General features: G+C 44.3%; 1 protein-coding gene across 4 annotated transcripts in view; it reads left to right on the forward strand.

Annotated features, from left to right (window-relative positions):
• LOC139050018 (phospholipid-transporting ATPase ABCA3-like) overlaps window positions 1–24,028 on the forward strand; it is a 278,463-nt gene that overhangs the window by 243,650 nt on the left and 10,785 nt on the right. For all 4 annotated transcript variants that reach the window (XM_070526088.1, XM_070526089.1, XM_070526090.1 and 1 more), the window contains 2 exons: window positions 4,885–5,072; window positions 11,419–11,592. In XM_070526088.1, the coding sequence (XP_070382189.1) occupies window positions 4,885–5,072; window positions 11,419–11,592 (362 nt within the window). The remainder of the gene's footprint in view (window positions 1–4,884; window positions 5,073–11,418; window positions 11,593–24,028) is intronic.

Genomic DNA, 24,028 nt, shown 5'->3' on the forward strand with positions numbered 1-24,028 from the left:
GCGTTGTTCGAATTATCCGTGAGGGAACCTTCTCGCGTTCGAATTAACGGACATTTTTATACATAGACTTCTGTGGAGCTTGGCCGGACGAAACCGTACAGTTCGAATTATCCATAAATTCGAGTTATTGAAGTTCGAATTAACGAGCTTTCACTGTATATGCCTGGGAAGGCTGATGCACCGCCTCACTGTACACTCTAACTTAAGTCCAGAAATCTTCTGGGTGCCAAAATGGTTTAATTTTATTTTGCTTTATAATAATTATGTGTACAGAAGCCATCAAACTGAGGGTCTTTTACTAGATTAACACTCTATGTTCACATACGCCAAATGATGAACTCAGATGATCTCAGTTCTTTGCATTGAGCACATCCCTGCCTCCACTAGCATACTTGGTTGGCAAGTAGGTGCAGCCACCCTGATCAAAATATCAAATACCTGTCAGAAGCAGTCATAAGTATGTTTCAGAGGAGAAACTACAATTTTACATGTGCCAAATTATTTTTCAGTTGCAAGCGGCTCTGTGGCTTCTCATTAAGACGTAAGGTGCGCACCACGGTATACACAGTTAAGGGCCTTAATTGCTCCTTGGTATCGCCTAGGGAGCCACGAGCGCTTCTAAAGAACAGGTTTCGTGAGCATGCTCGCAAACGATAATTAATTCTTAGAAATGGGTTACTCTGCCCCGAATGCTTGCACTTTGTGGAATCTATGAGGACGCGATACTTATAAAGTTAGGTGTCAAAAATAGATCAAAGGGAAGACATGAAAATCTGTCTGCGTCATGTCAGCATTTAAAATGCAGAATGACAGTGGTTTGTATTTGCATCTTTACATATATTTGCTGTTAAACTATGTAAGCACCAAACCCAGCATCAGCTGTTGCTTTATATAGTGAACACAGGCACCATGGTCATTTCAAGTATGCTTTTTTCTAATAAGCAAATATACGTTATCATTGTACCACTATTTTTTTTTCACATGGATGTACTTGCTGAGAGGCAAGAGAAGAAGCAGTGACTTCCACAAAACTAATCAGCACTTTTCGAAAACACATTTCTAACCTTTCTATGACACTTGCTCCTATGTGTTTGTCTCCAGAGAGTATACTTAATCTTGACTTTCCCATCGGAGCCATTACATAAAAATATCACGTTAACATGAGTGCTTAGAGCTTGTGAGCCTTTTCATCTTGCTGTAACATACTGTATTTGGATAGTTTTCATGACATTCAGTCACATGATACACCCAATATACCCACATTTTCGTTTTCTCGTCCTAATTGTATGGCAATGTATTTTGATTCTTCGGAGTACGCTCCTCTGCATCACATGGAGTCATGCTTTGCTGGCTCTTTGACATCCTTGTGTCCTTGCAGCTGCCTTCTTGCGTCATATAAAGCGGGTGCCTGAAAAATATTGTGAGCAAAAGTGAAATGACGACATGGTGTAAAACAACATCAAGACAGTCAAGAAATAGGGTCAAGGCACTAAAAGAAAGACTTAGCTCTTAGTTATCATGCAGAAATACAGGCGAAACATCTAAATGACTGCAATAGACAACTGCTAAACTAACTTCGATTTTTTATATTAAAAGGAAATGAAATAAATACCAGTTCATCCTGGTTCAGCACGAATGCTACAATACTCCTCCTAATAAATAGAATACTGGTCATTGTCAGATGACATAAGTCTGTCATTAGGCTGGTGTGTCACAAACACCACTTGTGACACATCCTAAGCACGTGCCCAGTGTTCCTCCCACATTATCTCTGGTTCTACCACTGCTCAAGCGATAACTTGAGGATCATATCTACAAACATGATACTCAGTAGGGATGAAAGTATGGTCCTCCAGTTCAATGGATATTACTGGATGTACCTATAAGAATCGGCAACAAGGCGTGTTATGGCCAGCTTACCCACATTTCAATACTAACAAGAAACAGTTCACTACGGCCTGCCTCCAAGCTTACTATAAGACATGAACTGATTTTCAATTATGAATTACGCAACGGAGTTCATTTTTGACAGGCTCGACTAGTGCTGTAGTTTGAAATTCAGCATTTTACATTCTTGAAGGCATGTAACAGTTACAGTTAGACCGCAGTTAGTGGTTTGTTAGACAAACACTTTTTTGCGTGTGACAGTCGAATGGTAACACGGATTTAATTAATTAAATTATGGGGTTTTGCCTGCCAAAACCACTTTCTGATTATGAGGCACGCCCTAGTGGAGGATTCCGGATATTTACATGGGTCTTTTCGCATTTCACCCCAATTGAAATGCGGTGGCCGTGGCCGGGATTCGATCCCGCGACCTCATGCTCAGATGTCTGGCACCATAGCCACTCAGCAACCACGGCGGGTAACAATGAATTAAGATAACGTTTTATTTTGATATTTTATTTCTCCACTAAAATTAATAAAGCGATGAACACATTTTTATTTGCCATTCAGTAGCAAAATACACAGATTATGCTTGTAACCCTCAATGGAAGGATGATTGAACTGTTCATATGCCGTAACTCTGAAGCGCTAACCCATTCTAACAAATGCATAAGCAAGTGCAAAACAGCAAGCGTATGCAAAATGCCCCAGCAATATTGCACAGTAGCCGTCATATTCAATTTTGATGCATAACTCGATGGTTGACAATTTACCTATTTGGTACACATAAGCACTCTTTCACATTCGCACCGTGCTCAAAACCCGCAACACGAGACATAAAATCAGACATGTAATCACGCCATTTCAATGGATAAGTAGACGCAGTTCAGTCTTATTTAGCATAAATATGAATTCCTCATGTGTTTTGAGTAAGTTCAAGATAACGCGCCCAACTGACCTCTTGCAGCATGCAGCTGAATGCCTGCGGCAAAGTTTCTAACCAAAACTGGCGGCGCACGTGCATTCAGCGTCGCAAATTACCCATGGACGAAAGACACCGTCAAGCGCGCTGCTTATTACAACGAAAGCATGCCGCCAGCAAAATGACGCCTTCTGTTAGGTGACTCCTTATTTCAACAGCGCGGCCGTCTTCCAGCAAGTTCTACACCATTCGCGTTGCGCATACATGAAATCAGATTACGCAAGGTTCGGTGACATGAAACAGTAAAAAGAACCATCCATAACATTCGAGAAACATGCGATACATGCAGGCACGTGCTGAGCTGTGCGATAATATTTGTTCGACGCTAAAAAGCGGTTACCCGGAAAAGACAAACAAGTACACGTGTCAATATCAACTTCAAACCAAACATTGCTAAGATATTCACTGTTCATCGTAACCCCTGAGCCTTCCTAGTCTAACGTAATGAACATATCTCCTAAACATATCGTGAACAACATCGGAGATACTGTGCCTCCTTGCCTGACCCCTTTATTGACAGGTGAGTTACCTTCTCTGATAGGTAATTTACCTATGAACAATGTGAATCACGTGACGCCAATTGTGCTGTGGCTTACATCTGAACTTCACTTCTGAGCCGCCGCTGCTACTGCACACTCAACCGAAACGACGGAAACGCAACGAAAATAGAATATGACAGCTTTGCACCACGTGACGCCAGCTTCTCGCGCAGGAGCAGCCTGAACTGCTCCTCACTACTCCAGGTGGAGCCATACTGCTCCTGCTCTGCCATTGGATCACATTGCTCCAGCTCCGGTTTGCCCATTGGAACGCAGCTATTCTTTATACAGCACTGTCGGGACGCTTTTGAAAGCTACTCTTTGCCCAGTGGGATGCGTCATGAATCATTCTAAAAAAATCCGTCGATTGGACTAGCTGCTTCGTTCTCAAACTGCAGAGTCTAGCATTCGTCAATTCTTTCCGCGGCTAAATTCAGCAGTTTATAATGTGAGGGGGAAAGACTGACAGTCTCGTACATTTGGTCCGTGATTTGAATTCGAAAGCATTTTGACATCTCTAATTAGTTGGTTACGTCTACGATGCTTAAAGTCATACAACGTCCTGTGTCTTTCACAACTCCACCTTAATCCACCCTAATTCACCTAGCTCTAATTTGTGCCAATTTTGACCTTTATCCACCTTTATCCACTTTCACTCACCATCATTCACTTTACTGTACATTAAGTGATCTTACTCTAACTTGTTATAACTTTAATTCTTTGTTACTACCCAAACCCTAAAAGACGCTGATGGCGGCACTGATGACGATCATTAGCTGTCGCGGCGAACAACACCGACTTTTCTTCCTCATTGCACAGATAAGGCTTTCGCATTAATAAAGCAGGTCTTTTACGGAGAGTTCCACAATAGCTTTCATCCTGCAGGAAAGAGCCTGCGATAGCGCGGACGATGTAAAATGCAAGCGCGGCGAAACGATGTGTGTCCAAGCCCCGACTTTGACTGTAAGCGTAAATATCACTGATTTTAAAACGGAAACTTCCTTGCGTTTATCTCATTCCAGTTGACAAGAACTTACATATTCGCCTGTAATGCGGCATTGTTTGTTTTTCACGTCGCGTTATACGGGCTCGACATAGGAGGTCAGACAGACTTTAGGTACGGCAGCAACAAACGCTGACCCCGTGATGCTGCAAGACAGCATACGTGGGCACCTTCACTGAGACCTTTAACAGCAAGCCATGACCACGCTCGGACGAAGCATCAAGTGCTGCAACTGCTGCTGAGCTCGAGTGAGGCCGTGAATTAGCAGGTACCGTATAGTGCTTCCGAATGATGTGAGAACCTACTCAGGCTTTGGCGTATCGGTTATCAGATTGGCCTACATGTGTGATAGATTTTTCTTCTCTTTGCATTTATTTCTATTCCTTTATTCGTTATTATTCGCTCCCCTCTGTAATGCTTTTCACCTCAAGGATTATATATACGTTTTTTCTATTCATTGACGTACACCGCAGTGGCAGTCGCAGATCAGCTACTGTGTCCAAGTCGGAGGCCTACTGGACAAGATGAACGCGTACGAGTACCTGTACCTCGTCGGTCGGCTGCGAGGCATTCCTGAAAACGAATTAAAACCCATGGTGGACAGCATCTTATCTGTCGTCGATCTCACCGAGCACGCATCAAAGGAGTGCGGCGTGTACAGGTTCGCGGATTTCCATACATTCTTAGCGTATTTCACGCAGTTTCTATATACAATGTGTGTAGTACCCTGGTATGTTTGTATGCATGATCATTTCTATCTAACCGCTTTTTCGCCTATCTGGTTCACTGGTTAGTCCATTCGTCGCATGGACAAGCGCATTGGGTGGCTAAGGTGAGCTAACGAGGCTCGAAACCGACCATCGAAACCAACCTGAGTCACTCAGTAAGTGGCAATGCGTACATACTGCAGCTCTTCAACGGAACACTTTGACGCTAGTTTGGGTCGCTCGGTATGTGCCAATAGGTGCACTACTCCTCGAAGATAGTCTTTTACGCTAACTTGTGTAAGCAGGTATGCGCCAGTGATAATGCGCCGCTTTGTATTGCTTTGATCCCTTACGTTTCTTTCATGCTGAATGGAACCAAAATCAGGCCAGAAGGGTTCCTTAAGGACATCAATCTGATACGTTAGCAGGCTGCGCCGTAAGTGCGCTGGATATGTGGCGCTTTCAATCAACACTTTTCGGGTCAGCGCTTTATAAAGCTTCGCCATTAATGCCCTGGATGCATTTCGTTTTTCAGTAGTCTCTCACCAGCTTCGCGTTCGCACGCAATGGCGCAATAAGCATTTCGAACGACACGCGCAGGCTTCGTGGCGGTAGCGTTAGATGGCACCGGGTACTTTTAGGGAAGCGTGATATAGGGAGTACCGCTGGCTAGACACGCTTCATACATAATTACTTTCGATAGTACGAATATGTTGTGCCGCTATATTGATTCAATGCTAACGCGTTATCGTCGTTACTCATAGTCAGATGGGTTCTGCCGCTATTTTTAGAGCAAGGCTCTCTAGGCCTAGGTTCACGGGATTTCATTGTGGCGTAATGTCGAGGCAAAGGATCATCATCTCTGGCTCATGCCCGCGTAAGGCGGAGGCTGCATGCACTAAGCAAAGTGAAGCCAACAGATCACACATTCTTTGGAATCACACGTACAACATAAACACAAAACACAGCATACAACACACAAGATAAAGAACAAGCTCAAAAATCATCCGAACCACATAATTGACGACAAGGTCCTCCTCCGCCTACACGCTATGCGAAGCGCGTACCTCTTCCAGCATACGTTGCCGTTAAATACTTTCGCGCAACCTACTGCAGCGATGGAAGCTTGCGACTTGGGGAGTGACGTCCCTTGTCTTTCGTACAGAAAATAACCAGCATATCAACTGATCTCAATGTTGTAGCAGCACCCACTATGATCAGCGGCATGCTGTCAAAGTTAGCGCTAATCCCATTACCACAATTACTGTAAAATTGCATAACTATCATAACTCGAAAGCCATAAAGCATCGCGTACCTCTATTAGCAGCTGTAGTGGTGGCTCTCAACAGCTTCGCTGGACGTCCATTTTCTCGCAGGGCAGTGATGGCAAGCCAATTTTTTCTTTAGGCGACAGGCTGTACACTGAATAATTATAAACATGCCTGATATCGCTGCGGCTACAACGTCCGCCTACCAAGTGAAGGATGTCACATGGGCATGAGTGGAGAATCTTCTTGGCGGCCATGGGCAAAGTTTGTTTGAGAGCGAAGCTGGATCCCGGAATTTCTTCTTGGCGTAACGTCGCCAGAAAAGCATCATAATCAATTTATCATAGCCGCAAGAGCAATGGCTCTGCCCCAGTAAGGCAGAGGCTGCAAGCTCTCAGCAATGTGAAGCGAGGAATGCTTATATTCTTTGGAGTCATGCACACAACATACAGAACAGCATGCTTTTGAGAAAAGAGCAAGCTCGAAACAAGCATCACAACCACCTAATTCATGATAACGCACTCCTACACCAACATGGTGGCTATGATATTGGGCTGCTAAGCTCTGACGTCGCGGGATCGAGTTTGGGCCATTACGGCCGCATTTCTGTAGGGGCGAAATGCGAAAACGCCCAGGGTGCTTACATTTAGGTACATGTTGAAGAACCCCAAGTGGTGCAAATTTCTGGAATCCTCAACTGCGACGTGCCTCCTAATTAGATCGCGTTTTTGGCACGTAACACCCCATAAATAAACTTTGAAATTTTCTGTATATTTATTTATATATAATCATACATAAATTTTTTGACACGTGTACTCGTTTATCTTTCTCAGCTCACCGCTTTTTACCGTCTGAACAACGTTATCGCTCAGCAAAGAACGCTGCGGTGTGTATAGGGAGTTTTTCGAAGGTTATCTGAGGTTTTATCCGCTGTCGTTACCAAACCTGTTGTAATCTGATTGTATGCGCCAGGCGAATTGTATAATACTTTCTGGGAGATGTGCGGACACGAGCAATTACTCTGCAACATTCCGTGGCTCATGTATAAAAGCCTCCGCGCTTTACCCGCACATCAGATACATCAGATCTTCGACGATAGCCCAGTGTGCTCGCCTTTATCATAAAGTTTACTGCTGCGCAAGCTGCCGCGGCGACAGTAACTAGACTGTAGCATACGAATCAGGTAGTGATGTAACTACACTCTCTTACGTAAAAAAGAACCCGTCTTTTAATAGATTTGTGTTGTGATAGTGCTGTGGGGCGGCCATGTAGAGCGAGGACTCCTGAAGAGCAACGTTCGTACGAAGCGCGACGAAGTTCTCTCTGGTCCACTCTTTTTCGGTGCACGAAGTAGCGGCGCAAGCGACGTCAGAGGCGGTAGAAGACTTTCAAGTTAAAAATTTGGTAAAGCACGCATGAATGTCGCCACGTGAATAATTTCAACCTACTACGCAATGAACAATCATTCCAGGTGTCGTGTACAGCTTGACCTGGAGACCATTTTTTCCCTGGGTTTCACCACCTCGTCTAACAGGGAAGGCTCCTGCCAAGGGGAGCGAAGCTAGTCGAAGCGAATCGAGGGGGAGGGGGCCACATCGGTAGATGTCGCTTCAATGGTCGCAGAACAAGACACATTGTTACTGCGGTATGGTTTAGAGGTAACCGTCCAGTTTCACGTTAAACTGCAGTTCATGTTTATGGCTGGCTGCCGCACACGCAGAGTGCGCCTATTTGGCATATACCCCTCCCGTCGTCGTCCACCAGGCAACTGGATGAGGTCCGAAGACTCACTGCGAAGCAGCAAATTTGATCTAACGTGCGCCCGAGGGAAACAGGTGAACCACTGGCGACCAAAACAAAATTACGCTTCGATAATAAACACTCTGTATCGGCCACTATGGTGCCGTTTGACGGAAGTTTAGGTGACCGACGAAGCAAAGTCCATTGTCTTCCTTAATATTTATGCAAAGACCCATTTTGAGGTGGAAAAGATGCAAGGCTCCTCAGAACTATCCCCACAGAGGTAAGAGTTACCAGCAGTAGGTTCCGGCATTTCTCTTGGGTAGAGCAAACGCGATAAAGGAGGTCTACTATCAAGCACCCCACAGGGGTAGCCTTGAAACCAAGAGTTGCTCTTAGAGCTCCTCTATTGGTAAGGCGGCTGCGGGTGAGGATGAGCGACCACGACTAAATCCATTTCTACTACAGCGGTCCCCTCCTCGGGCACTTTGTTGCAGAGTCATTGCATGCGCCGAAGAGTAAGTCCTGGGTGGCAGCCAGGCGTCAGCACAGCTGGACCCTTACTGATGCTTACTGCTAGGTGTGCTGGGCTTACTGCGGGGCGCTTACTGTTAGACCAGCTTACCTTAACCAACTGCCCCAAAATTGGTTAATGCTAGTTATGTGTATTCCATGACGGCAACTTTTGCACACACACTAAGCGAGATGGACTGCTCGTGGCGCAGATACGGCGCATCATCCAGTGCACTAGACAGCGAGGGAGTGCGCACGTGGCGTTTCAGAATGCAACCATGTTTCAACGGAGGGCAGGACCGTATTCAAAGTGGTAGGGGGCCGTCGAAAAGGGGTTTTCCTGAGCTAGTTGGTTCATTCATTGAGAATTGTAGCAGCAGAACTCAAGCAACATGGACACAACGAATAGACGTCCACGCAAGTGCTCCACGCAACGGCAGTTGCCTCCACGTCTATCCGTTCTTCTCGTTTCCATGGTCAATAGGTTCTGCTGCTACAACGCTCGAAGGGCGGGCAGTGTGGGAACTTCTACCAGCGCGCAGACCGAGAACATCGACACACGATAGAAGAGTCGGAAGCCCGGCGCATAAGTGATTACGGGCCGAATAACCAGGCCTCGAACCCCGTGCTTACGCACAAGATCAAACCTATATGGTGAACCACGAAATTAACGGTGATAAAACGCAGTAAGATAGGGCAAGAAGACGCTGAAGAAGCGAAATAGCTTGATACAGCACCGCACATTGTTTTAAACTGATGAACGGAAACTGATAAAACACTGAAAATGTCACTGAAACTGATAGAACAAAGGTAGTACGTCAAATTGCGAGGCGTCTGTATTGATGGACTCGAAATGGTTCAGCAGAAATTCGGACATCTGCTAGTTTTGTTTGGAATTGGTGCATCCTATGTAAAAGAATTTTGAAGGGGCGATGTTTGAAATTATTCGGTTTGTGCCGCAACTGGCTCCCCCATAAAATGAGTCTTTCGTAGAAGCTCGGCATTTCCCTCTCGCTTTCTTTACATCGGAGCAGAAACACTCATTTGACAATTACTAAGAGTGAATCCTCGAGTCGAGTATGATTATAATAGTCATGACAAATAGGGTTTTGGATTAGGATACAGGAAATTTCTAATTTGCGTACACTGTTAATTAGTACTCATGGCTTTGCTGTCTGCTTTACGAAATTGGGCGAACATATCACCACGCCTTTTGCACACTACCACAAATTAACTGAATACCAACAACCATATCTCAAATTAAGTACTCCGAAAGTGGCAGAATACTATTATGGCTGCCTACACACCGATATCAACGTAATTAACTCAGGAAATATTGTTGACATATCCAAATACACACAAAGAGCTCATCATAGCTTTCAGCACAATATATACACCAAGACAAAAAAATTTAAGAAGGCGTACATCGAGTCTTCATGCTTGCATGTTGCATTAAAGGCTACGATGGATTACACAAAGCCCATCGTGTGATTGCACTGCGAAGCTTTTTATGCGGACACTGTGTCATCGTTATCGTACTTCGTTAAAACCCCGAAGATAGTACAATAGTAGGCCTACCCACGGTGGAAGTGAAAGAAGCGTTAAACGCTCCCCAAATGTGAGCCAATCCAAAAGATAGTACAAGGCCTGGCCGACCCACAGCAGAGGGGAAGCAGGAGTTAAGCACTATCCATACGTGGGCTGACCCCGAAGAGAGTGAAATACTAGGCCGACCCTGCATTAAAGCAAAGGTACAGTATGAAGGCCGCAGAAGGAATCGTATTTAAAGCATGGTTACCATGCGAAGCACGCAGGAGCGAAAATGGTGTGAAATAATGGTGAAAGAAAATATTTACAATGTAGACTATTTGCGAAGTTTGACTTGCGTGGTGTAACACTCGGTGTAACTAACACAGCTTCTCTGTTTGACCATCTTCACGTACTGAAAGGGGTGGTGATTTTTGTTCTGTTACGCTGATTTCAATACTTAAAATTTTATATTTAAGGACGATATAGCACAAGGCTCGTAGCAGCGTTTTGGCTATGCTCAAGTGAGATTTCCGTCAATCGTACTTCAGCAAGGCACCTGGTAAATAAATATCAATAATTCAAGTGTTTTGCTCAGTGTACTCTCTATTACCAGAAATAAAACTATACATGCTCGTCTAACTCGTGTGAATGATGTTTGGACTTGGTTGCGCTAGGCCAGTAAATGTAAATATGCAATGTTTAACGTGTCGGTAGAAAAACGTTATTCAATTTTGTGTGAAACCTTCCTGTTCGGATAACCCTTTGCAACAGCCATTCATTCTTACTGACGTTTTGATATTTCTTTAAGCTCCCTCTTTTTTAAAATATCGACAATGCGTTTCTTTTTTCAAATGACGCTCTTATCTATCAATTAATTGGTAAAACGATAATTCGGTCACTCAAGTCGTCGTAGGGTGAAACGGCTGCATAGTGTGTTAGAATTATGTACGAAATTTTACTTGTTCTGCCTACAGTATATGCAGTTTTTCATGACTGCTACGCCTCGCGTAATTATTTGATTGAGATGGAGCTCAGTTAGGGCCAGGCACACCTATTCCCTAGTCCGCGGTCTCTATGCACCCCCTTCGGACGTAAGAATGAGCTGATGGCTCGTGATGTTGAGCAACTGTGTCGAGATAGGTCGCACAATATTTAACGTTCTCTGGCAGTCAGCAACATCCACAAATGTTGCTTTGTTGACTTGAGCGAGCACTTCCCTCAACCCCTCCCCCTCCCCTCCCCCTGCCAGCGGAGGCAACCGCCGAAAGTTGTCCATCGCTGCCGCTCTGCTGGGACTGCAGCCGTTCGTGTTTCTGGACGAGCCGTACGCTGGTGTGGACGTCGTGTCTCGCAACAAGATCTTCCGAGCCGTCGCAGAGATCAAGAAACGCTCGCGGACGACCTTCATGCTTACGTCACACAAGTGAGTGCTGCCAATATGCAGTCGAAGTCATCACAAAATGAAGCGAGCCAGCAGAAGCCGCAGGCTCGATTTGTTAGTCACAACTAAACGGAGCCAGTCCAGGATTAAGTCCAAGTATAAGTATAGAGGAAACAGATGCTTGTTTTTTAGCCCCATCTCGTCTAGTTTTTCGTTCACGAATACTTAAGTTCTGCTGTATATATTCGATAGGCATCCATAAAACGGAAGAAAATGGAACATAACCTTCGTGGTGTGCATAGCAACCCGCAAAAGACGTTCGGTCACCAACTCGCCCAGCATGCTATGTTAATTCAGAAAAAACGAAACCCTCTTTAGATATGTCAGCGACAGCACTGATAATTACAGAATTTGTGGACTTTGTGAGCGAGATTACTGCCGCTATCCCTTAAATATATCAAATATATATGCGTAAGGTCACGCTTTGATTATGCCTCAGTGTTTTATATTATAGCCTGCTACCTAATGCATACAACTTGCCTTACGTGACACAGAAGTGGTCTTCAAATAATACGTCATCTTATTTTGCACCATTACGATAGGTAATTAAGAGCTACGAAGAGTCATACGCTCCTTACAACACATTGAGTTTCTGCCAGTTCATGAGAAAAACCTTGGAATAATTTCTAAAAACAGGAGTAGGATTGTTTTCTTTACAATAATCTGAGATTCTTCGTTCTGATGTGCGAAGCAATATGTTTTATTCATCGAGAAATTTTTAACCACGAAGTGTTATTACAAATGTAGAAAGGATACTGAAGTGGAAAATAATTAAAGGAGGGTAAGATATGATATTGCTCTGGTGGGAGCTGATTACATAATACGCACATGGCACGAGTGATGATCTACCAATTGGGCTACCGTGACGGCTCTTTCTTCGTGCAACTTTTCGGATGTTGTTATTGTGACAGCAATTTTACAGCGACCCAAGGCGCACATGTGTCGTCGTAGTCGCCGTAATGTTCCGTATAAATTGCAAGGGTGATGGCATCGTATTCGGCGTGCTGTTTGTAGTATGTGTGCGTGAAGGGTGTGAGCGTGAGCCGATGATGGATCCTCAAGCTGAAACTGCAGCGGAATCGTGACATATTGTGTCGCGCTGTCAGTAAATCAGAGGTTCTTGCATCGCACTCTCTGTAACTGCGATCTGTAACGATAGGGCATTTGCGCAGTGAAAAAGTTCGTTGCGGTTGCGCTGTAAACACTACGCACGCTCACTACATTCTCAGGACCGTAGTGTCGCGCAAACAAGCTCACCCTGTTGATGACCTGGATAATACCAGGCTTTTATCTTCAACAAAAGGAGAGACGTGCAAGATGAAGGACGATTGTTTTCCGAGAACAACTGAAATGAGCCCAGCAAGCGGCTAATTTTGTTAGTGCTATCCTTTCCACTTGAAGCACCACGTCACAAATGATCTGGGGCTTAGTGAAACAAGCTACCTGTTTTATTGAAGACCCTTGGGCGAGTTCGTGGAAGTTCGTGTATGACAAGCAGCAGCGGTAATTAATGGGCAAGCGCGAAGGAAAGTGCGTCGAAGCATATTTGAAAGTTATTTTTAAAAAAAGACACGGATATCAAGACATGCATATCCACAGCAGAAGCCAGCGCAATGCAACAAAAGTTATGTCACGTAATATAAATACGTGCGTTAAAAAACGAAGCGAAGCAAAACAGAAAATAAACAAAAATGAACGAAGAAATGGTTTATACGATACCGAATAAAATCAAACGAGGAAAGCTTTCTTTTAGGAAACCGCATTCTTTCTTAGTAAGGGCAACAGATTACAAGCAAACGCATTTTGGCCCTTCATCCATGTTAAGTAGATAAGTTTTCGAATAAACTTTTAGTTGTGAGTCAGTGCTGCGGGTTGTCGATTATGTTATCTGCGCTAAATTGATTGGAACATAAATAGCTGGCCCGCCACCAAAATCGCGACCCTTTTATGTCCAGTTAAATATGGCGCTGGTAGCTTGCTTCACGAATATAACAGCAGATTATTGCGTTTAGCGCTATTACTGATCTTAGAGTTGGTAATTCGCCAATGAAACCCTGGCCGCCTCTCGAGGTTGCAATAGCCGCCCTGGCAGAAGAGTGGCTTATCACTAATTTCGTTGCTCATGGGCGCCATTCTGGACATTCTATCATGTTGTTCGATGCATGACGGAGACGCTACACGAATAAAATGGGGGTGATGCCCGAATTTAGCTTTCGTTATGTGTGACAACTTGACGTTTTGCCTAAAAAACTGAAATGAAGGCACTGAACGTAAGGTTCTCGGTAAATCAAAACAGTTTTCGTCCGCAGTAAAAATGCAGCACCTACCTCAAAGCGCATGATTATTTCGTTGGAAAGGCTTCTTGCTTCCGTCATTCGCTGCGTACAAGCCGTCGTCTGCTTCCTTAGCTAACATGCGTGTGCGTGAGAAATGGAATGAGTCATCGTATGTTGGTGCCAACGCCCTTTTTTTCTTCCTTGAAACAACATACGCGACATACCAATGATGATGTGTCTACATTCAAGGCCACGGTTTCGCTATCTCGTAAAACGTAAGTGACTCAGCCCGAATCGGCTGGCTGAGAAAGGCCGAATGTCACCGATAGCGTTGCGTGCGCCAGAGATATCCGCTTGCATGACGCAAGCGCCAGCACTCCCACCTCTTCTTCCCTTCGCTGGTTACTCACACAGCGACAGGAAACATAACTACATTCCTTTTTATAAATTATTAATAACGCCGTTCTCATAACTGTTCATTGTACGAAAAAGCATTAATCTGGACTACAATAAAAACACAGCAGTGAAAAGTGGACAACGTTGCAAAAACGTTTCTATGTTAAACCAATATTATTTCATATAAATGCGTTCTTTTAAAATGTGATGGTCCAAAACAAAAATGCCAACACAGCCTGAGAGCGATGCAAATACTATGAGCACGCGTTATGAACAAAAGATTTTTATGGCGGCAAAGGATGGGGAAAATGTGCCGATGCGCATTGTTCTCGCTGCTCATTAGCTTAATTCACGCGGTTTGTCACACTACAATTTATGGCGGAAAGTATCTGCAATGGCATAATAGGGCAATGTCACGCAATGTCAAGTTGACGCTTGCGAAACGGCCCTTCCTGTGACGCACCTTACAGGATATTCTTTCAGCCAATCAGCAAGGTGGCATGGCGGCTATCTTGTATCGCCTCGACATATTCGCGAAATTGCAAGTGCATTGAGTTGGCTTCTGTGCGCTACTGCTCACTTTCTTTTTGAAGCGCTAACCTAGCCGTATAGCTGCCAAGGGCAAAAATAATGTATTATTCGATAAAATTTGCAGCTCCACGTGACGTTTCCTCATCTTGATGAAAACGCAAAGGAACATTTGCAAAACTTCCATTTCCTGGCACAAATCTCAAAGCACGTGAGTTCCTCACAGCCAATCAGAGAGTCAACATGGCGGATAATGGCTGCCGTGCAGCGGCCATGCGTGTCAGAATTAGTGCCCCAGACTTAGAGCGATGCTTTCCAGCTGTCGCTGCCGTCGTCACTTCCGGAGGTGTTCTGGGAGGACAACTGTAAAAGTTTTATATATGGTATGGAATGTTTCCGCTATTTCTGAAAAAAAAATGTCCGCCACCCAAATTTGCCAAGCGCATAATGACGCACAGCGTGCACATGGGAAGCCCCATCAAACCACTGTAGTGTCTTGGCAACACTACGGATGCGGTAGCACGCCAAATCAACACTTCTCTGCCCGACGCGACAGGTGTGTGGCTGTGGCATTAATCGTGGTCGAAGGTTCGATCCCGAGCACAGAAGCCTCATTTCGGCGGGCCCAACTATAGAAGTGCTCGTGTACTTAGATATAGAGTCCTGTTACACAATCCCAGGCGATCAAAATTAAGCCGGAGACCGTCACTACGGCGTGCCTCACTATTCAACTGTGGTTCTGGCACGTACAGCGTGGTAAGTCATTTAAGGTTTAGCACTTGCTGCCCGCTGCCATGTGCCCTGTGAGGCAATGACAATGCTCAACCTTTCTCAGTGATTACGAACAATGGCGCATGTCAACCCTCAAGCAAATACGCGTTCCAGTGTGTTCCATTTTTTACGCCGACAAACACCAGGAGTGCACGCAAGGTAATGTTTGCGATCAACTTACTAATTTCGTATGGGACTAAACGCTGAAGAAATGATACATTCACTATCAACATCACCGCTAATTATCGGCAGTCCATGCAAGAAGCACATAAACCTTCATTTGCGTGCTCATGCGTGCTCTTCACGCAGTGCACAGCACGCATGATCTTTTTTGTTAAGTACAAGCTATTCGGCAAGAATGCAAAACGAAGCATCTACGGTCACTAAAGCCCCGGAGTGTGTTCGCAAAAAAAAGGAAAGGTGTGTTTTGAAAGTTTAGACAAGTTGAGCTCATTTGAGAGAAGTAGAACATTGAGAGGCGCACTGCAGCGGGATAATTCGCTGCTCAGAAGAAAGTAAAAAGATGATAAAACTCTAATAATAATAATAATATATGGGGTTTTACGTGCCAAAACCAAGATATGATTATGAGGCACGCCATAGCGTAGGACCCTGCAAGTTTGGACCACGAGGGGTTCTTTAACGTGCACCTAAATCTTAATACACGGGCATTTTCTGATTGCGACCCCATGGAAATGCGCCCGCTGAGGCCGGTATTCGACCCGCGACTTGGTGCTTATCAGCCCAACACCATAGCCACTAAGCAACCATGATGGGTGTGCTTGAGAGGAGTTGCGACACAAGCAATTACTGAAGAGCCCAATGTTTGGAGCTCTTGTTCTCAATTTTCACGGTTTAGTTGCACCATCATTAAGCGCAGCTAACAGAGTCGACTGCCAAGTCTTGAAAAATGTCCATAAATATAATATCTCTAAACGTCTTCCCTAAATAGGGGATCTTTAATGTTTGTTTCAGGCCAGGAGGTCGGTATCGCTGATTCGTGGCTGGGTAGACTTTCTCAGCCTCATCTAGCATTCGACTAGCCATGTTACTTTTTGTGAAAGAAATTATCACTTCTGGTACACTCACATTTGCCTCGAAGCAGGCGAAAGCAGCAGAAACTATAAAAACCGGCATGCTTGCGCGGTAAAATGGGCCGGAAGCCTGGCGGCGAGCCCGATTGGTTCCGTACCAATTTGTTGGCGAAGGAGAAGTGGAAAGTAGCACCGCTTCACCGGAAGGTGCTCTAGCCTGTAAACATTAGGTGGTAAAACTCAACCTGGCACCCAAAATGTCGACTGTGATGCTGATCGATGCGATCAGGAACCACCATGTGCGCTACGGTAAGAGTGACCACCGGCATTACAAGGACGCGTCTGTCCGCATTTCTTGCGACAGCATTCAACGTCGTGGTACAGAAGGTGCCATGACAACGCGCTGTTGTGACCGAACTTCTCGCGTTTTTTTTTTTTTCAAAGCTCGTTGAACCGACCACTGCCGTCACATTCGAGTTGTACGCATTTTCTGTTGTTCACGGTCCGTTCCTACGAGACAACTAGAAGTATCGAAAGTATTGGTTCTTGGTCTTCCGTGGCTGACGAAACAGGCTGACTACGTGCGATGTTGAGCGAAATAATCACATTTAATGACGGATAGGTCAATTAATAAACGTACCGCTGGAAATTATTCAATAAAGAGAGCCGTAACGCTGACAACCGCGCGCAAACTAGATGGATATGGGCGAAAGCGGCAGCGGTGTCCGCGGAGGTGGCGAAACAAATGTGAACATTATGACGACGCGCGCAAAAAAGTTTCCGCCCGCTCTGGCGTTTCCCGTGGCTTGCCGCTTCCCAAATGGGAACATAGCCAACGTGTGATCGGCGGCAACCCCGCTCCCAGAGGGAAAGTACAATCAACCACAAAATTTCACGAAAGAGGAGATCTGAGGAAAAGCTGAATACCTGCGCAGCCTCACAAGTCAGCCTAGTAATTGTATTAACAGCCGCAACCAGTATATGTGAACCTAGTGATGTTCGGCTTTACTAGCTATTGCTCAGACTTTGTGGAATCTTGAAGCTTAGTTGGCCTTCCTAATTTGGTTTTACGTGTATTAGTATAGTCCCACTGGCTTTCGGCATCTCGGCTGTACGTGTACGGCACTGAAAGGAATTGGCCTCCCTGGTTCATTGCTCGGCCACTATCTTCCTAATGACTACTGCAATTAAGCCATGGCCATGGCCAGCACCTCACCAAGGTGGTGGTCAGACCTGTCACGCAGTACTGGCTGATAAGAATCTAAGGACCAGGACGGCCCGCCAATGGAAACTGACCCTGGCAACACTTCACAACCGAACACATTCGAGTGAGGGTAGCTTAGCAGGACCCTTTGAGGAACTATCAAGCATTGTTTGGGATATCATTGCCCTTAGTGAGATTCATAGAACTGGGGAGCCTAATACAGTGCTTACTAACGGCCATGTCCTCTGCTATAGAAGTCTCACGGATAAGAAGAAATACGGGGTAGGATTCGTGATCCATAAAAACAAAGCGGGCAACATTGATGAACTCTGCTGCATTAATGAGGTGGAAGTTGTCGCAATCAAACATAATAAGAGGTATAAATTAAAGATAGTACAAGCCTACGCTCGAACGTGGAGTCATGATGATGATGAAGTAGGTATGTTTTAGGAAGATGTTGAATTAACAATGAGAAAAGTGCAAACTCAGTATACTGCAGCAAAGGAATTGCTTCAGGAACTGCAGCAAAGGGTAACTTCAATGCAAAATTGCGAAAAAGCAGGCTGATGAACAAGCAATTGGCAACTGCGTCGTCAATTCTGGGAACGCTGAAGGAGAGATGCTGGTATAATTCGCGGAAAGGAATTAGATGTTAATAATAAACACATTGTTCAGGAAGCGTAGCAACAGAAAGTGGACCTGAAAACGCGCGAAAAATGAAACAGGAAATGAAATAAAACATTAGAACATACTTTATGACCCTCATTTGATTTATGTGACAGTAGTTTTCGGTTTGTGTTTGTTGTACCGTTTTGTTCATGATATATCTTTATTCATTCTCTTGTAAAAGGCAGATTATTTTATTTTCCCCTCGTTGTATGCTGTACTTTGGTCTTTCGCCGTAATTTTGTGCTTTTCACTTTACACAAGTGCGGTGTCATTGCCATCGTGTATTTTGTTTCTGAATCGCACACTAGCCTCTGGATATGGGTTAAGTCACTACTTTAATCATTTGTATGGCAAGAGTAGCAATAAAATGAAGTGAAAATCAAATAGACTTCATACTTGCAGCCCATCGCCGCTTAGTGAAGGATGTTGAAGAGTTAGGGAAAGTGCAGTGATCACAGGATAATGAGGTCTAGGATTCACTTCAATTTAAAGAGAGAAAGAGTAAAATTCGTCGGGAAGAATTAGGGCAACCTAGAAGCAGTAAGGGTAAAAGCAGAGCAATTCAGGCTCCAACTTGCAAACGAATATGCAGCCTTAGAACATATTTTTTCTCAGTCTTTATCATCTGGCTGCATCCCTCATGACTGGCGAGTAGCTAAAGTAATCCCAATTTTCAAATCTGGCAGCCGCTCTGATCCCCTAAACTTTAGACCCATTTCACTGACTTGCACCTTCTCAAAGCTCCTTGAACATGTCATACACACCCATATCATTAATTATCTTGAAGATCACAACATCATATATAAATATCAGCACGGTTTTCGCAAGGGATTTTCTTGCGACACTCAGCTTGCTGGATTTACTAACGACTTATTTACTTTAGTAGACGCCGGGTTTCAAGTCGACGCTTTGTTTCTCGATTTTTCTAAGGCATTTGATCGGGTCCCCCACCATAGACTACTACTCAAGTTATCGCATCTCAATGTTCACCCTCAGGTTTTAGCATGGATTAAAGACTTCCTCTCATCTCGCGTTCAGTTCACAGCTGTTAATGGTTCTAACTCTTCGATGGCTCAAGTCACATCCGGTGTACCCCAGGGGAGCGTGCTTGGTCCCCTGCTCTTTCTAATATTTATTAATGACCTACCCAATTGTGTATCTTCCCAAATCAGACTGTTCGCGGACGACTGTGTTGTGTACCGAGCCATTAAATGTGAAACTGACCACCAATTTTTACAAACTGACCTCGATTCAATTAACACTTGGTGTTCATCGTGGCTAATGATGCTAAACCACTCTAAGACAAAGCTGGTCTCCTTTACAAGAAACTCTTCCCGCATCCCAACTGCATACACTATTAATCACGTAACAGTTGAGACAGCTTCTACTTACAAATATTTAGGGGTTCACCTTCAGTCCGACTTAACCTGGAACTATCACATCGATCTGATTTTAGCAGCTGCTAACCGTTCTCTTGGCCTCTTAAAACGTAACCTTCGACACGCTCCAGCGCCTGTGCGTAAACTTGCTTATATCACCCTAATCCGTCCGAAAATCGAGTACGCTTCAGCCATATGGGACCCGGATCAAACCTACCTCATAGATAACATCGAATCCCTGCAGAACCGTGCTGCTCGTTTCATTTTTTCAGATTACTCACGTTTCACTAGCGTCACATTGTTAAAGGCTCGTGCTGGTCTTGATAACCTTTCCCATCGTCGCAAACTTGCTCGCTTAACACTTTTTCACAAAATTTACCATCATCCGTTGCTTCATGACGATTTCTTTCAATCACCATCGGCGGTCTTTCCACGCCGTGACCATCCTTTCAAGATCAAACGCATCATTTGCCGCACTTCATCTTTTGCGAAATCATTCATACCCAAAACAATTATTGAGTGGAACCAGCTGCCTGCTTCAATCGCAACTGAAATGAATTCGTCCAAGTTTCATGAACTTCTAAAAAATGAATGTGATGAGTAGCTTTTTTTCTAGTTTTGTTCCATTACCACAATGTGTTTGATTTTTAATATATATACATTTTTTTGTGTTCTGTTTACTACGTTGCGTTTTTTTTTTCATTATGTCTCATTGAGTGTTGTTGTTCTGTTTTTTTTTATTATTATTCTTTGCCTATTCCTTGAATACGCTTCTCTGGGTTGCTTGTAGAATTTTTGTCACCCCCTATGTAATACCCTCGTTGTGAGGGCCTTTAGGGGTTTCTTGAAATAAATAAATAAATATGAATGAAGACGACATAGAAGTAATGAACGAAAGTGACTAGGCTGGCTTCAGAGGCTGCAATGGAAGTGGGAGATAAGGCACCAAGGCAATTAGTAGGCATGCTCACCCATTTAACAAAGGACCTATGAAAGAAAGGACGAAGAATGTAAACGTCCTACTCAGGAGATAAGGAAATCTAGCAACTGTCAAAACAGATCAAAAACGAGAAAACAAGGTATATTCGAAATTGTAACGCGATAAAGACCAAGAAAGCAGAGAAAAATTGACGAAGCATCATGTCAGCGAAAAGCAAACTTGGCATAGGAGAAATCAAGATGTATGCATTGAAATGTAAGGTGATATCGTCAGACTCGAAGGTATAGTGCAAGGACCCGAATAATTTTATAGTGACCTGTGCTGCTGGCCCATGAAGCCAAGATACCTCCATTCAAAGTAGTATGGAAGAGCTTACAGAGACTCCTTCTATAACTAGCGGTGAGATTAAAAGCGCCTTGCAAGACAAAGCAGGGAAAAGCGGCAGGGGGAGATGGGATAACACAGCATTCTTTCAAAGATGACGGACGCATAATGCTTGAGTAACCGTAGACCCTCTCTAAGAGCCGTCTACCGACTTTAAGGTTCCCAGAAAACTTGTATAATGCACACATTAAGCTAATCCGCAAAAAAGAAGGTGTCGAAGAATTGAAAAATTATAAGCCCGTTAGCGAACTCTCAGTATTATATAAAATGTTCACCAAGATAATGTCGAACAGAATAAGGGCAACACAGGACGTGAGCCAACCAAGGGAACGGGCTGTGTTCAGGAAGGAATACTCTACAATGAATCGAATTCGTGTCATTATTAAGGTAATCGATAATATTGCAATGTATAATCGGCCTCTCCATGTTGCTTTTATAGATTGTGAAAATGAATTTTATTCACTTCAGATACCAGCAGTCATAGAGGCATTACGTAATCAAGAAGTAAAGGCCACTTACGTAAATATGTTGGAAAATATGTACACAGATCCCGCAGCTACCTTAATTCTCCCCAAGAAAGCTAGGAAGATACCTATAAAGAAAGGTGTCAAAGAAGGGGACGCAATCTCTCCAATGCTATTCACTGTGTGCTTGGGAGAAGTATTCTAGCTATTAAACTTGGGAGAGATATGAGTGAGGATCAACGACGAATATCTCAGCAACCTTCTTTTTGCAGATGACATTGTCCTGTTCAGCAACAATGCAGACGAGTTACAACAAATGATTGAGGACAGAGAGAGTGTAAGATGTGGTTTGAAGATCAATATGCAGAAGACAATGGCAACCATGAATAGCCGGGTAAAGGAACAAGAGTTCAGTGTCACCAGTCAGCCTCTAGAGTCTGTGAATGAGTATATTTACCTAGGTCAGTTACTCATAGGGAGCACTGATCATTAAAAGGAAATTTACAGAAGAATAAGAATGGTTTGTAGCGCATCCAGAAGACATTATCAGCTCCTGCCTGGAAGCTTACCATTAGCATTGAAATGAACGGTGTACAATCAGTGCACTTTACTGGTGCTTATATGCAGGGCTGAGACTTAGATACTCACAGGGAAGCGCGAGAACAAGTTAAGAACCGCGCAAACCGCAATGGAACGAAGAATGTTAGGCATAACGTAAAGACACAGAAGGAAAGCGATTTGGATCAGAAAGCAAATGGGCATAGACGGTATTCTAATTAACGTTCAGAGAAAAACATGGCGCTGCGAAGGTCACGTAATGCACAGCTTATATAACCGTTGGACCATTAGGGTGACATAATGATTACCAAGAGAAGGGAAGTGCAGTAGAAGATGGCAGAAGACTAGGTGGTGCGACGAAATTAGAAAATTTGAGGGTGCTAGTTGAAATCGGTTGGTGCAGGACAGGGGTAATTGGAGATGACAGGGAGAGGCCTTCGTCCTGCAGTGGACATAAAACACGCTGATGCTGACGATGCCGTTACAGGCTCCTCGGTAATTGAATGTTTTCTGAAATCCTGAGGTCCGTAATCTTTTGTGGTGGACTGTACATCCGGCGCTATACCGAAGAGCCCCGCAGTAGCAGCGGAGACAGGGACAAGTACAACACTATACCCTGGAGAGTAGGCAAAGAAAGCTTCGGGAGCGATCTCTACAGTGAGCTGACTATGGAGGTCTTAAGCTCTTGTTATATTGGCGTTCAACTCTACAAAAAAAAAATACACACAAAGATGCCTACGTGTTCCTGACCAGAGCGCTTGCCTCAGAAACTAGTTGTAGAGATCTCGATCTCCACTCGGCAACATGCGTTTGTTTCTTCCTTCTTTTAATTTCTTAACGCAAATCTCAACGAAAAAATTGGGCAGGAAACATCGACTATTATTGTAAGTACATGCTAATAGCGGCAAGCTTCTTAAAGTTTGTGCTTTATTAACAAAGGAATGATGCGCTCAAAAGCACCTAATTGTGGTAGTCAGTCGCAAAGCCAGCAATTTTGTAAAAGGCAGGCATCCGACTCGTGCGCACCCGCACTCTGGCCATTGGCTTGGTGGCAGTGAGGACATCTACCGTTTACACTCGGGTAAAGGCAGCGCCTTTTTTCATTATATTCACCGTGTGTGGTCCTTACGTGGGACCGAACCCGATAGTTAAGATGGCGCCGGCGCAGACATTGCTTGTACACTCGCCGGATCCCCGGCTGTACCATTGCATCAGAGGACAACGCGCAGCTCTCGCCATCTAGTAGCGGCACACGGAAGAACGCAGCACCCGAAAATTCGCAGATGTCCGCGCGCAGTAGCGGGGCACCATACGCAATGGCTTGTCAGTCGAATTTTTTCCCCGAATTTTGAGCTGGCAACTCTTTGGCCGGCTCTTACACGAGTCCCTACTCATTACATGTCCCATTGCGAAATTCTGCAAATAAGAGAGCAGGAGCCAGAGTCCAGTACTGCAGCCGCTATATAGACAGAGGATAGCGTTAAAAGAGCAGGCCTGACCTACCCGAGAGCTTCTCCGGATCATCTAAACCTTCATACGCCACTAAGCTCTCATGTGATCGTCCCTGCCAGCAGGCCAGACAATTCGTTTACAGAGAGAAGACGTTACCAAGGGTCATCTGCAATGGGATTATTTTTACGCGTTTCCAAAATAAAAGGAAAATTGCCTCTTGCTCATATTTCTAGTCGCTGAGTTTAATTCCGTGAGGCGGGCGTATGGAAAACAGCTTGAAAATGTTAATTACGTTCCTTTTTATATGAGATGTGGCACATATTGCAGTTTTATAAATTATTACCGGTGAGTCAAAGACTGCTA

The sequence above is a fragment of the Dermacentor albipictus genome, chromosome 9 (genome assembly GCF_038994185.2).
Source record: "Dermacentor albipictus isolate Rhodes 1998 colony chromosome 9, USDA_Dalb.pri_finalv2, whole genome shotgun sequence".
Classification (NCBI taxonomy): Eukaryota; Metazoa; Arthropoda; class Arachnida; order Ixodida; family Ixodidae; genus Dermacentor; species Dermacentor albipictus.